Source organism: Anolis carolinensis, chromosome 5 (genome assembly GCF_035594765.1).
Source record: "Anolis carolinensis isolate JA03-04 chromosome 5, rAnoCar3.1.pri, whole genome shotgun sequence".
Taxonomy (NCBI): Eukaryota; Metazoa; Chordata; class Lepidosauria; order Squamata; family Dactyloidae; genus Anolis; species Anolis carolinensis.
In genome coordinates, this window is record NC_085845.1 from 139,091,531 (window position 1) to 139,106,692 (window position 15,162).

At 39.6% G+C, this 15,162-nt stretch overlaps 1 protein-coding gene across 1 annotated transcript in view; it reads right to left on the reverse strand.

Annotated features, from left to right (window-relative positions):
• Positions 1 to 726: 726 nt before the first annotated feature.
• cftr (CF transmembrane conductance regulator) overlaps positions 727 to 15,162 on the reverse strand; it is a 115,132-nt gene continuing 100,696 nt past the window's right edge. The window contains exons 24-27 of the mRNA XM_008111173.3: positions 11,136 to 11,225; positions 8,602 to 8,774; positions 7,147 to 7,252; positions 727 to 3,471 (exon numbers count right to left, since the gene is read on the reverse strand). Coding sequence (XP_008109380.1) covers positions 3,265 to 3,471; positions 7,147 to 7,252; positions 8,602 to 8,774; positions 11,136 to 11,225 — 576 coding nt within the window. The 3' untranslated portion in view covers positions 727 to 3,264. The remainder of the gene's footprint in view (positions 3,472 to 7,146; positions 7,253 to 8,601; positions 8,775 to 11,135; positions 11,226 to 15,162) is intronic.

Sequence of the window (15,162 nt, forward strand, 5' to 3'; positions counted from 1 at the left end):
ATTATCTGCAAGGCAAGTGAGGAATTTGTTGGACTTTGTATTCTTGGCTGAGTTTGTTTGGTTTCTACAGTGGTTAGGGTATTTCATTTCATCATTAGAGCCAAGCAAGGGGTGAAACCCATCTCTGTCAAATCTGCGGTTAACTCTAAAAAAATGTTTAAAGTGCTAAATTACCCACTTCTCTAAACAATGCCCTGCAATATTGGATATTTTTTCTAATACTATTTCAATCAACCAATGTACATTAGGATAGTATTACTATAGGAAAAGGCCCCCCCGGGTGGCACAGTATGTTAAAGCACTGAGCTGCTGAACTTGTGGATCAAAGGGTCCCAGGTTCAAATCCCAGGAGCGGAATGAGCGCCCGCTGTTAGCCCCAGCTCCTGCCAACCTAGCAGTTCGAAAACATGCAAATGTGAGTAGATTCATAGGTACCGCTCTGGCGGGAAGGTAACGGCGCTCCATGCAGTCATGCCGGCCACATGACCTTGGAGATGTCTATGGACAACGCCGGCTCTTCGGCTTAGAAATGGAGATGAGCACCAACCCCGAGAGTCGGTCACGACTGGACTTAACGTCAGGGGAAACCTTTACCTTTTACTATAGGAATACACACACAGGTGTCAAAAGAATGAAAAAATAACAGTAATTATTGAAAATGTGCAACTGGACACATTATGTGCAGTAAGAAAACCAAAAAAATGCAGTCAGAAATACAGTTTTTGTGCAGTTGGCAAAATGGGCTTTAATTAGAAACACACGTCCTAAAGCAAATTTAGGAAAATATAATAACATAGAAAATTTAATTTTCAGTCTTCATAACATTGTGTATCATTCAGTGCTATCAGGCCTGCATTGATTTATGGTGACCCTCTGAATGAGAGACCTCATATTAATGGCTCTGCTTGGGGTCTTGCAAACTCAGGGTCATGGCTTCCCTATATGAGTCAAACCATTTATAATGCAGTCCTTTTCTTTTCCTAGTGCCTTCAAATTTGTCCTTTCCAGTGAATTGTGTCAGCTTATAAAATGTTCAATCTCAGTTGAGTTATCTTGGCTTCTATTGAAAGTTCGGACCTGCTCTCTGACCCATTTATTTGTCTTTTGGGAAGTCTATGGTGTCCATAGACCTCTCCTCGAGCATACTTCTGTTAGTTCTCTTCCAATAATTTTAATTCCAATGTCCAATTTTCACAGCTTTATGGAGGAATCGAAAATACTGAGGTATGGATGGCCCTCACTTTAGTGTTTAACTATACATGGTGGTACTTGAGGATCTTACCTCAATCCTTTCCAAGTCTTAAGATTATTCTGCTTTCTACACTATAATTTCCATTTTGATTAATGACTGAGTCAAGATATAGAACCTTTATTTGGATGTCTTCATTGCCCCATCCTCCAACGTATCTTCTTTCAAACCTAGGCTGAGGCTAATTTCCTATGAAACAAAGCTCTTCATCTTTTTCATGAATTTTGTCTTATCTGGTTTGGCTACAACTAATTGTACTCAAAATATTATAATTCGACATTGCCTCAGATTTTCTAGATGGTTCGTGCTTTAAAAAATAAGGTAACAAAAAAGCAACACACACAATGCATCAGATAACATATCTATGGAATATTGCTGCATTCTACAGTTTCAAAAATGTACAGTAGAATCAATTTTTTTTCAAATATATAATAATTATCTGTATACAAATATAGTTTTTCTGGTACACAGTTTCTTTAAAATACAGAATAGTCTTTAAAATGCATTCTCTATTTTTTTCAAAAAAAATAAAGACTAAATAAATATCCTAAAGAAATGTCAGTTAACTGCAACACAGAATTGTATAAAAGAACAGCATCACAAAAGTTTCTCTTTCATCTTTGCAGCAGGAAATAACAATTTTCATTAAAATATTTTATAAAATACTTGCTGAAAAATGTCAGTATCCAACCACCATGTGATTGCTTATTTTCTAGGACTCAGCGGCTGGTCCTTACTAAGACTGTCAGGAGAGGTCTTGGAAGGGTGTATATGAAATATTTTTTATAAAAATCTTTAAGTGTGCATTATCCATATCTCTGTTTTATGATCCACATATTCCTGTCCTTTTCCCAGTCACTCAAATGACTTGAGAAAATCTTACTTCAGTCTCTTTTCACAATCTAATCAGTTTAAGAAATGATCCAAGTTCCAATGTGAAATGCACATAATTCACTTCCTCTGACTTCTATAGAACTCAGCATCTTATTGCACTATGCAGTGATCCTAAAATAATCAGGATCATTTATTTATTTAAAGAAAAAACACACAATTCTCACCAAACCTACTGCAATGTCATGTTTACACATACTTCAGATCTATTGAAGTCTAGCTGGTTTAAGGTATCCATGTTTGATATCTGCCCATCATCTACAGTAAGGTCATAACAGTGGCATTCCATAATGGTGAGCTGATTCATACCACAAAAATTAAAGTAACTAATTTAAATGTACTTCCAAAGTAACTCAGATAGATATTTTTCTGAATAAGCATGGATGGATACTACATCAAGTAGTTTGTCCTCTGTACTACACAACAGAATAATGCCAGCCTTGCAGGCCCCGTGCCTTTTGCATTTCAAAACTGGTACCAGCTCAGTCAGCTCAGTTGTTTGACTTCCATTCTCTTCTTCCACATTTAAAGACAAATCACAAGAACATTCATAAAGGTTTAAATTCGCAGGTTTTTTCAGAACCATGATCTCCTTGACACATAAATTAAATGTGTGTGCATTTTGCTTTGCAGTCCAAATATCTAATAGATTTCATTCATGAGTTATTGTGTCATATTAACTGTGGACCTGAAAAACCATGTGTTTTTGCTCCTGGCTGATAAAAAAAAAAAAAGAATAGTAGTTTTTTAAACTCAGTGCACTGGATAGTAAACTTGTTCAGTTCTACATTCAGATATTTTAATCCGCATTATTTTTAAAGGAGAAACATTGAGGTGTTCAAAAAAAAATCCAATTTTAAAAAGTAAAATAAGTATATATCATGATGAAAAGGCTTCATGTGTCTGTTCATAGAAGACATCTCCTTGGCATCATCTGCCGTATTTGTTCACAACTAACTTGATCCAGAGAAGTTTTTTGCATATTTATAGAGTAACTGAAATCCTTAAATCTGTGCTTGGTCCCCACACTTTTTCAGTGGTTCTTTTTCAACATTCCCATGGTTTGATATTTCCCATCAGAAGCCTTCCTTGTAACTGTAATACAACAGCATATCCATGCATCTTCACAGTCGAGTTTCTTGCACTTCTTCCTCCGTTTCTTCTTGCAAGGCTCCTATTTTAGGCCTGGACCTGCGCTTGCTCGAGCTCCTGAGATGGACTGGGAAGAGTTTAGCTCGATCTGAATGGCTGATGGCTTGTCGGAAGGAGTTCTTTTCACTCAGTAGCTTCTGGATTGATTCATATTGATTGACTTTATTATCTTCTATCACCTAATGAAAAAAGAATTTAATTAAATCAGAATGAGATAGCAACCACGTTTTGATAAATAATAATAACATTTCCATCGTTTTTATTCAACTGTTTGTGGAAGAATGTGATTTTATGTTCCTGGAATATTATTAATATTACTACTTCTACATCACAGAAACCTAGGCTTCCAGGTTCAATGCTAAATTCAGGAATACCCTCAAACTGTAGACCTGTGTCTTCAGTGGAAATGTAACAGGCTGGATCCCTATTCCCTGGTCTATCTTTTGACTGACCAGGAGCACCTCTTGGCTTGTCTGAATTAAGTTTTAATTTGTTTGCCCTTATCCAGTCCATTACTGATGACAGACACTGGTTTAGAATCACGACAGCTTTCTTGACACTAAGTAGAAAGGAGTAATAGAGTTGGGTGTTGTAATGGATCTTGCCTACCTTACAGGGTTGGTAAGTGGCCCACCTTGCAGGGCTGATTGTGTGGCCATTTTGTAAGCAGGGCTGATGTGCAGCCATTTTGCAGGCCTTACTTGCAAAAGCTCAGCAGAGCAAGGGGGAGGAGCAGTCAGGCAGCCATTACAATAGGTGCAGTCTGATTGGCTGGTGCAAATGAGAAGTTGCTTAGCAACTAGAGATGAGTGGAGCCAAAGTAACAGTTGGAGCCAAGCAGCCAGATAATTGTTTTTCAGTTGGAGTTTGGAATTCAGTCAGTTAGGAACTGTGTTGTTAGAAGAAAGCCTATTTGAGGAATATAGTTGAAGTCTTCAGGAAAGGAAGGGCTGAGAACTATATGGTAAATTCTATAGTCTACAGTGTTGCTGTTTAAATCCCAGGAAAAGTGGATTTAAAAGTAAATTGTCCTGTTTTTGTTTGCTTGGTGAAGGAACGTATTTACACAGAAACCAAGTTATAAGACCATCCTTTAAAGAGAAAAGCCTAAGCTTTTAATGAAACCGCTAAGCATCTCTACGGTTCAATGTTAATGAAACCATCATGCATATTTACTGTTCAAACTACAAATAAACAACAATTTCTTGTTTTTCCTCACATAAAGTGTCTCATGTGTCTCTCTCAATATCCTAACCTAGAAGAGGCTCCTGAGTAAAACATTGGTGGCAGTATTGGTAGAGATAGCGAGTTTGAATCCTCTACATTTTGATGGCAGCAGAAACCAAAGCCTTTGCAATTCTGGCAATTCTGAAAAAAATCCACTCCATTATATATTGTTGAAACCCCCAATCCTCCATAGGTGTCATCTTCATGTAGATGGCACCGCACGCCAAAACTCCAGATAATCTTTTATATTTTATCATAGCTAGTTAGATATTGACCAGCATCAAACTAGTTTAATGTCTAGCATCCATAAGTAAGCATTTCCCTAATGTGAAAGTTCACTCATAGCCCAACTCTCCTTCCTTGATTCACTTGCTTCTCAGCTCCAGGGATTCTTAGACGACACTGATTTTCTGGACCATTCACAGTCCAGCTTCAGGCCTGGTCACAGTACTGAGACGGCTTTGGTCGCCTTGGTGGATGACCTCCGCAGAGAGCTAGACAGGGGGAGTGTGTCCCTTCTGGTTCTTCTGGACATCTCAGCGGCTTTCGATACCATTGACCATGGTATCCTTCTGGGACGGCTCTCTGGGATGGGCCTTGGGGGTACTGTACTCCAGTGGCTCCAGTCCTTCCTGGAGGGCCGTTCCCAGTTGGTGAAGCTGGGTGATACCTGCTCGGACCCCTGGCCTTTGACCTGTGGGGTCCCGCAAGGTTCCATTTTATCCCCCATGCTCTTTAACATCTACATGAAACCGCTGGGCGAGGTCATCCGGAGTTTTGGAGTTGGGTGCCATCTCTACGCAGATGACACTCAACTCTACTACTCATTTCCACCTAATTCCAAGGAAGCTCCTCAGATACTGAACCAGTGCCTGGTCGTTGTAATGGCCTGGATGAGGGCGAACAAGCTGAAGCTCAATCCTGACAAGACAGAGGTCCTCGAGGTCAGTCGCAAGTCTGATCGGGGTATTGGGTGGCAACCTGTGCTCGATGGGGTCGCACTCCCCCTGAAGGCGCAGGTCCGCAGCTTGGGGGTCCTCCTGGACTCATCACTGACACTTGAGGCTCAGTTGTCGGCGGTGGCCGGGAGGGCCTTTGCACAATTAAAGCTTGTGCGCCAGCTGCGACCATACCTCGTGAAGTCTGACTTGGCCACGGTGGTCCACGCCTTAGTCACCTCTAGACTGGATTATTGCAATGCACTCTACGTGGGGTTGCCCCTGAAGACGGCCCGGAAACTTCAGTTAGTCCAACGTGCGGCTGCCAGGTTGTTAACTGGAGCAAACTACAGGGAGAGATCTACTCCCCTGTTCAAGGAGCTCCACTGGCTACCGATTATTTTCCGGTCCCAATTCAAGGTGCAGGTTCTTACCTATAAAACCCTAAACGGTTTGGGACCCGCCTACCTTTGTGACCGCATCTCCCGCTATGAACCCACTCGCCCTCTTCGTTCATCCGGTAGGGCACTTCTTTCGCTCCCGCCACCATCCCAGGCTCGGTTGGCGGGGACGAGGGAGCAGGCCTTTTCTATTGTTGCTCCCCGGATCTGGAATTCCCTTCCGGAGGAGATCCGGCAAGCACCCACCCTGGCTTCCTTCAAAAAGCTGCTTAAAACCTGGCTCTTCCGCTGCGCCTTTGGATAACCGAGCCCATAGCTATAGTAGTCGCACAGGCCACCTCTTTGACTTGAAACACTGCACTTTATTCCTCTGCCCCAAAGCATCTTAGAATATCACATTGCATTTTAGTTCTAGTGGTCCCTCCAGGCCATCCTCTCCTCCATCCCAGTGGTCTTTTTTCCCCCTCTTTCTTTGCGGATTCATGTTATTTGAGTGATTATATTCCTTCTGCTTATGTGATTGTTTTAGTCAATTGTTATGTTTTGTTTTCGTTTCTAATTCTTATAGCGTTTTATAGTGTTTTCAGTGTTTTATTGTACAATGTTTTATGCTGATTTTATATTGGAAACCGCCCTGAGTCCCTTTTGGGAGAGAGGGCGGTATACAAATAAACTTTTACTTACTTTACTTACTTACTTACTTATCATGAGGCAAGCAAAAACAATTGCTACTGTACCCACCACTGAAGAGAGAGCCAGCTTGTTTTCTGCTCCTCAAGAGATTAAGACATGGATCAATTCAAACTACAGGGAAAGAGATTCCATCTAAAGGTTATGACAGAGCTGTTCTCTGCTACCTCTCTGAAGTTTAAACAAAGGCTGAATGGCCAGAAATGCTTTGAATTATGCATTTCTGCATGACTGTATAGTCCTCATGGTGTCTTCCAACTCCATGATTCATTGATCCCCTATTCCTATACAAGGTTCAAACAGTTCCAGTTAGATACTATTCCCCCTTTCTTCCAATCCAACCAGAATAAGGAGAAACTGCAGCCAGATTATTCCATGCAGAATGAAACCAAACACACTATAATGCACAGCTGCTAAAACACTCCAGAGACCCAATAGGCCTTTTAATTTTGATTTCTCAGACAGGGGTTGGGCACCAAGAAACCACTTTTAATACTGAGAAGATTTCAATAATAGGTTTTGATGTTGAAGAACAGTCTGCCTTTCAAATAATGCTTTGGATCCCAAGCATTGCATTTAATGTTTGAAAGACGCTCACCAAAAATCGCTGGCATTCCAGTAGTGCTTCCAGTCTGTGTTCTGAGAGTATTACTGTACAGTTTGCAAAAGCTTGCTTGAGGGTTTTTTTAATCACCTGGAAGGTCCTGAAAGATAAATCATTTTAAAGATGTCAATGACTGCAATGCCGAGATTTGACTGCACTGAATAGTCACTTTTACAATGTTTGTCAGACTTTATAACAGGGCAGTTACAGTTCAGATGAGATATAACTCTTATACTGTTAAACAGCTACACTCATGCCTAAACAGGTGTTACAAAGTCCACTTAGTAACTAAGTAATAGATCATTACAGGCAGTCTCCGAGTTGCAAACACCCAACTTACAAACTACTCATAGTTAAAAATGGGGGTGAGCCAACAGGAAGCCGAATTTACCAAAAATCCAATTATCACAGGGACAGAAAGTGAGGTGAAATCTTCTGAACTGGGGCACAGACAAAAAAAAAACCAACAAAAAACCACAGGGGTGTTCACCTTTTTAAAATGTTTTAAAATGTATAGTTTTGACAGGATTTACTCTTTAAAATGTACCTGTTTGGACTTACAAACAAATTCAACTTAAGAACAAACCTACAGAAACTATCTTATTCATAACTTGGGGCTGCCTGAAGTTATAATGTAGCCAATATTTTTATTAATTGCTTGCCTAGACCAGAAAAGTTTGGAACAAGCTAATATTTGCTATATCAAACCACCAAGGGCATGCTGACATTGAAAAGTTAAATTGGTTCAATAGTATTTGTTTTCCCAAGGCGACCGTGGGAATTGTAATTCTGGACACAGGGCAAAGAATCAGTTAGTTACCAAACTGACTTTTCCCTCTGAGTCCTTGGGGATGCTATACAGAATGATAACCACAGAATGAAGATTCCTGAATTCTCTTTTAAATGATTATCACCATGATGACTACATATACTTATTTTATTTTAATTATTTTCATATTAGCCATACTCTTTTGAGAATAAGTGGAAATTACTTGTATTACTTGTGCTATCTACACATAAATCTGTAGAGCCAATACAGAGAAATGTCAGAGTGGACATTGCATTGTCATGAAGCATTAACAGGGTTACACCCATGCAGTTTCTCATGTTACAGAGGTGACCCATCAATGAGAGAAGCAGTCCTGAAGTCATGCTGAAATGACTTTAGATTAAATATTTATTTCTAAAGTCGTATTTATATATCTTACCTAAGGCATAGGAAAACAAATATGAAACCACTAAACAGTATGCAAAGTAATTTATTACATTTGGTTAAAGGAGGAGGAAATCAGTTAGGTAAGTGCTATATCTTATAATTTAAAAACTTCAATCCAGTCAAAAATCAGTATCGTATTAGTACCATTAAAATAATTTATGAACCTTATAATGACCATTTAATGATATCTCTGTGCTAAAATAATTACATTAAAATGTTCTTACAGTACTTACATAGGATCTAGATGGGCACTTGGTTCATCAAGAAGAAGAATTTTAGCTTTACTGAGAATTGACCTGGCAAGACACATTAACTGTTTATGTCCATGGCTGAGGACACAGCCACCATCCACCAGAACGAAATCAAGTTGACCTGGAAACTGCTCTATTATAGATTTCAGTCCAACCTGAAGGAGGAAAAAGTCAGGTGTAATGGGGAGGAGCCAAACATTTTTATCATGCAAATGGTTTATTACATAAATATGGTAACAATTCAAAAATGGATGCAGCAAAGACACAATGGAAGGCATTAATGATAAACCAACGTAGACATATGACTACAATAGGGACCCAGAAGAATCTCTACAGACTGCCATAAATGATGTTGGCATAACACAGAAGAGATGACAGCTCAATGGAGCGGATAGTCCTGTCCTGTCATGACAACAGTCCTAGATTCATCATGCATGTGCTGGAGCTGCTCCAGATTATATTTACACCAGCCTAACCTGACTGGTATAGATGAACACTGAGATGTATGCAGCCAAGAGCTCTGGTTTGTTGTACAGTTTTGACTAAGAGATACCATTCTCCCAGTCTCCCAAACCATTCTCCCAGTCTCCCAATCTCTACAGACTGCCATAAATGATGTTGGCATAACACAGAAGAGATGACAGCTCAATGGAGCGGATAGTCCTGTCCTGTCATGACAACAGTCCTAGATTCATCATGCATGTGCTGGAGCTGCTCCAGATTATATTTACACCAGCCTAACCTGACTGGTATAGATGAACACTGAGATGTATGCAGCCAAGAGCTCTGGTTTGTTGTACAGTTTTGACTAAGAGATACCATTCTCCCAGTCTCCCAAACATATAAATGCAAAATCTATTCAGCACATGGAGATCATTGACCATGTTAGAATGGAATTACAAACCATAGCTTGTTATATCTTATCTCTGGGTTGGTTCTCTCTCTGAACCTTACCAGCTTTAATTAAGCAAAGCACTGAGATTTATTGTGAGCCAGCCAATGAAGATCTTAAAACACAGACTAATGTGGTTTGGTGAAATGTGATGTCTACATTAACAGACACTGGCACTTTCCCCACTTCACAGAATGACCCTTGACTAAACCATTGTTCATATCAAAATCCATAGTTATGGCCCCAAAACCTGCTCACGATCTGTACATGAGGTCAACTTATACATGAATATATATAATACAACATATCCTTTTCTCAATGTGTGCCTCAAGGTTGCTTACAGTAGAAGTTAAAGCAAACTTAACTTTGGAACTGGATCTCCCCCCGCCCCCAAACATATTTTTCTGGAAGTACAGATTCCATAATCCTCAGTAGAAAAGTGTTTTGTGACAGAACTGGGTGTTTTTCCTGGCCTCCCCAAAAAGGTTTTTTGGTGCCGAACACTGATGTACTTTCATTCTACAGCATTAGCTTTTCTGATGGTAACACTCACATTTCAGCCTTTTCTCTGATGGAATTCAGCATTCCTATACAACTAATAGTAGTTTTGGGCCCACAACAAATTCTACCCAAATTACTACCCAGCTGGCAACCAAACCCCCTACTGCTAAATGGAACCCCCATTTGTTGATGGGATTCCTCATCCCCATAAAGCTAGTGGTAAAACTGGGCTTGCAACAAATTATAATCTGATTACCCTCAGCTAGGAACTAAATTCCCCACTGCTGGACATTTGGCTGCATGAGTTATGAGATACTCTCCCTCAGATCAAGGTCTACAGAAGATCACAGTGCAGAAGCAAACCAAGAAAATCAAAATGTGCAAATGTGACCCATCTTCCTCCTTAGGTATGAGAACAAAGTAAGTTAGCAATAGATAAAAATCAGCTCCCCTACCTGGTTCCCAGCCTTTATACCTTTTCCCAATCCAAACTTCAAAGTGAATATAAAAAGACTCCAACAAGATTGCTGATTCAAATGAACCCTTTCATGCCACGGAACTGTCAAGATTTGGCTGTGATGCCAACAAGGACTCAAAATTCATCTGCTTGGCAATTCATCTGCTTGGCCTAGCTCACTACTTTGACACATAGAATACATGCCTGAGAAATGGCATGTCAAGGTGACACAGCCTTGTAAACACTTGAGAAGCCTTTGAGGAATGAATGAGAAGGTGGGGTAGCTATTCCTTGTATTAAGTCTTGGCCTTCCTTACATTAGCCTCTGCAACTGGGGCTAATCCTCCTTCATTTCTGCTTCCATCCTGTCTTATCTTTGTGAAAGAATGTCATTTTGAAAGAGTTGAATCAGTTTTATAAAGTGCACATGTAAGACATACTAAATGGAAATGAGTAGCTACATTTTATCATTGCCTACACGATGCTTTTCTTAGGGCTGCAGTTTCACAAGGAAAAAATAGTCTATTCTACAAAACCTTATCTGATATGAGTAACACAGTTATTGAGCCAAGTTGTGCTTCAATCTGTAACACTCTTTCTGCCTAGATGACCTGAAACTTATACTGACTTTATTGAAAACTTAAAGAAAACAGGCATTTTTTTTACCTCCTCAGCAACTTTCCAAAGTTCTTCGTCACTCCATTGTCCATAAGGATCCAAGTTCTTCCGAAATGATCCAGAGAATATAAAAACTTTCTATAGAAGCATAAGCAAGAAAAGCAAGATAAAAATGTTGTTGACAGAATGGCATAAACCAGAAATGCACAACTTTAAATAACATTAAAAAAAAAACCCTGCTGATAAACAAATGCGAATCAGTTTTTGGCATTGTTTCATAGTTTACAAGTAGTAAAAAAGAAGCAGTAGTAAATACTTTTGTCTTATATTACGTTTTACATTGACCTCTCTTGAAACCACACTGTAGAGGATTCTTGAACAGCAACATTTGTTGTCTTTAAACAAAAAACAAAAACAAAAAAACACCCTACTATGCCTACTGTAGGGAACAATTTTGAAGCTGATTTAAATGATGCTCTTTTTTCAAATAAAAGGTAAAAGGTAGAAGTTTTCCCTGACATTAAGTCCAGTTGTGTCCGACTCTGGGGGTTGGTGCTCATCTCAGTTTCTAAGCCGAAGAGACATCCAAGGTCATGTGGCCGGCATGACTGCATGGAGCGCCATTACCTTCCCACCGGAGTGGTATCTATTGATTTACTCACATTTGCATGGTTTCAAACTGCTAAGTTGGCAGAAGCTGGGGCTAACAATGAGCGCTCACTCCGCTCCCCGGATTCGAACCTGTGACCTTTCAGTCCACAAGTTCAGCAGCTCAGTGCTTTAACATGCTGTGCAGATTTTGATGGATGAAAGTGATAAAACCATCAATTAATTCATATACACAGAGAGAGGTTTATCCTCCCTCTCTTAAGATCTCTCCCCACAAGGGATTATTCTGTCTATCTAAATGAATTGCAAATATAAATAAAGAAGAACTTCATTTTTCTAGAGTAATTGTATTAGTATTATTACTGACATCTATTGGTTCTGCTGTATTAATTGCAATTGTCTCTTTTTATTAGAATGATGGTGCTACATTTCTATTATTGCAGAATTCCCACTTATTGTATCTACATGTTCTTTTTTGTGCACTATAAACATATACATCTTAGCTTTAGGTTCATTCACTTTCTCAGTACCTCCCCAGTCCTCCTAAATCTGGTTAAAGTTTTGTCAATTTTAAAGGAAGTCTAAATCTTTCTTTTCTTTTCTCTGTCTTTCATACTTTGAAATATATACCCCAGCTCTTAGTCACACACATTAGACTGTGAAACAAATCCAATATTTGCCTAATCTCTTTGAACATTAGACAAGGGTGAGAGACTCAGTATCACTCTGACAGGTATGATTTAGTCTGCTTCAGGTGACAGCAACTCTTTCACAACTATTCTGAGAAGGTGAAATAAATGTGACACTTACTACGTCACCAAGAATACTTGGGAATTTTTTCTTTTAGAGAATAATTGTTTCTTGGTGGCTTTCTTTTCAAGCCACCAAGAAACCAAATACATATTAAACAAACACCATCTGTAGAAAAAGTCTGGCACTTAATTATTTCCTCTCCCATCCTTTTTGCTTTGCTAAACAACAAATTCCCCTTCAACTCAAACAGAAATTGGCTCATTCGGAACATTAATAATCTAGAATAGTGAAACACATTTTGAAATACTTTGCAATGCTTTACAGACTGCTTATGCCTCTACCTCACACACACACACACACACACACACACACACACACACACACACACACACACAACCAATCCAAATAATTATTCCAGGAGGGGTAATATGCAAGGGAGGGGAAGAAGCTAGACTGAGTAAATATTTGTTTATATGATTTCATTCAATGTGGTTAATGCCATAGAGATTCTTACAATTTTACAAGCTCCTCTTGAGACTGAGCCTATAGGTGCCTCTACAATGTAGAATTAATGCAGTCCTGGGAGTTGTAATTTGGTGAAGTACCAGTATTATCGAAAAGACTGACACCCCTCCTCTAATAATAATTTTTATTTTTTTTTAAAGCTTGGCTGTGTCTCAGCCAAGCCTAGCCCCTGCCCAACCCCAAACATTCCTGGGAGGGTTAATTTGATTAACTCTTCTTTTTTTTGTGATTTTGAGGAACTTCCCCAGGACAGCCCATTTTCTCCCTCCTATCCCTCTTTCCCCCTCTTCCCTGTTAAAATTCCCAACACTTCCTCCTGAGCCTCATCTTCTCTGCCCAAAGGGAAATAAAAATAAAAAGATAAAATTCCCATAACCCTGTTGCCCCAAGAAACACATACACACATAGATAGATATGAAATCACACATATCTTTAATTAACAAAACAGACCTAGCCCTTTCTCTCTGTCTACTGGGTGTCTCTTTCCTTTTTTCCTAACTCCCAATGGCGCAGCAGGTTAAACCGCTGAGCTGCTGAATTTGCTGACCGAAGGGTCAGCGGTTCGATTCCGGAGAGTGGGGTGATCTCCCGCTGTTAGCCCCAGCTTCTGCCAACCTAGCAGTTCGAAAACATGAAAATGTGAGTAGATAGATAGGTACTGCGCTGGCGGGAAGGTAACGGCGCTCCATGCAGTCATGCCAGCCACATGACCTTGTAGGTGTCTACAGACAATGCTGGTTCTTCAGCTTAGAAATGGAGATGAGCACCAACCCTCAGAGTTGGACACGAATAGACTTAATGTCAGGGGGAAACCTTTTCCTTTACTTTATCACTGTTGCAAAATTTTACATAAACAAACTGCGCATTCCAATATGTTACCATTCTGTTTCTACAACTGAGCCCCTGCTGTACAATGGACCATCACAAAATCCATTGGACCCAAGGTAATCAACTATCATAACTTACATTATATAGTGTTTATGTAACTTTGGACTATGTGGTTGCCTTGAGAAACAACACAGATTCTTCCAGTGGACTCCCTGCTGAGAGACTGATTTCCAGCAACCACCAGGATCCAGGACTCATCAAGGACTTTGTTTACATACTTGACTGACTTTCTTGTTCCCAACCCACACTTTTTGTGTAGAGATTATTCCAAGTTTCTAAAGCCCATTAGTGCTAAATACCCATTCTTTCCATTCTGAACAATGGGGCTCACACCCTCAGAGGTGGGCACAGCAACAAACCTTTAATTTTGAACCCCACCAATTCCAGCTGTTCCCTTTTCCTCTCCGTCCCAGTTTGTGATGTCAGGAGGAAGTCTCAACCAATGAGAAGGTGGATCCTAGGAAGCACATCTCCTGACCAACCAGAGGAGGGAGTGGAAAGTTTGAATAGCTGCCAAACCATATCAAGTGTGCTTCACAAATGTGAGTTATGTCAGTTCTTTTTGTGATTACACTGTTTTGTCATCAATCTGGCCAGCTGAATAAACCTCTGTTATTGCCTTCAAACCCAGTCATTTTTTCGTGGTAGGTCAGGCAATGGACCTGTACAGCTGCCCAGTGGCAGATAGCTGATTTCGGTAACACCAGCAGTCTTTGGCAGAAAAGACTGAAAGCTCCGTAAAACTTCAACTCGTAGGATTCCACAGTATTGATCCATGGCCATTAAAGTGGTGTCAAACTGCATTAATTCTACAATGTAGATGCACCCAATCTATTTATTCTAGTTCTATATTGGCTTCCAACTCACCAGGGGCCCTCAACATGATACACAACAGGATAAAAATATCTAAAACCATCCATAGATAAAAGCTTTAAAAACAAACTAAGTACTCTTTAAGAATTTTTAAAAACAGTCTAAAATAGTCCTTGAAATAATTTTGAGACAAATTATTAAAACAAAGCAATTTCCAATACCAAAGGCCAAAACAACACAATTTTAGCAGCTTATTGGCAGCTTAAAATTGATGAAGCTAGCCTACAGAGAAAGTCTTTGTTACATGTACACACTAACTGGTCTTGCAATTATTCTGAGAAGCATTTTGAGTTATGGGGTGGTTAATATGAAATAAGGTAGTCCTTCTGATATCTTGGCCCCAAACCCATTTGGGTTTTATTAAGTTAATAATAATCAATATTTTGGACCTAGGGCTGAAGAATTAAGTAATTATATTCAGTCCTAA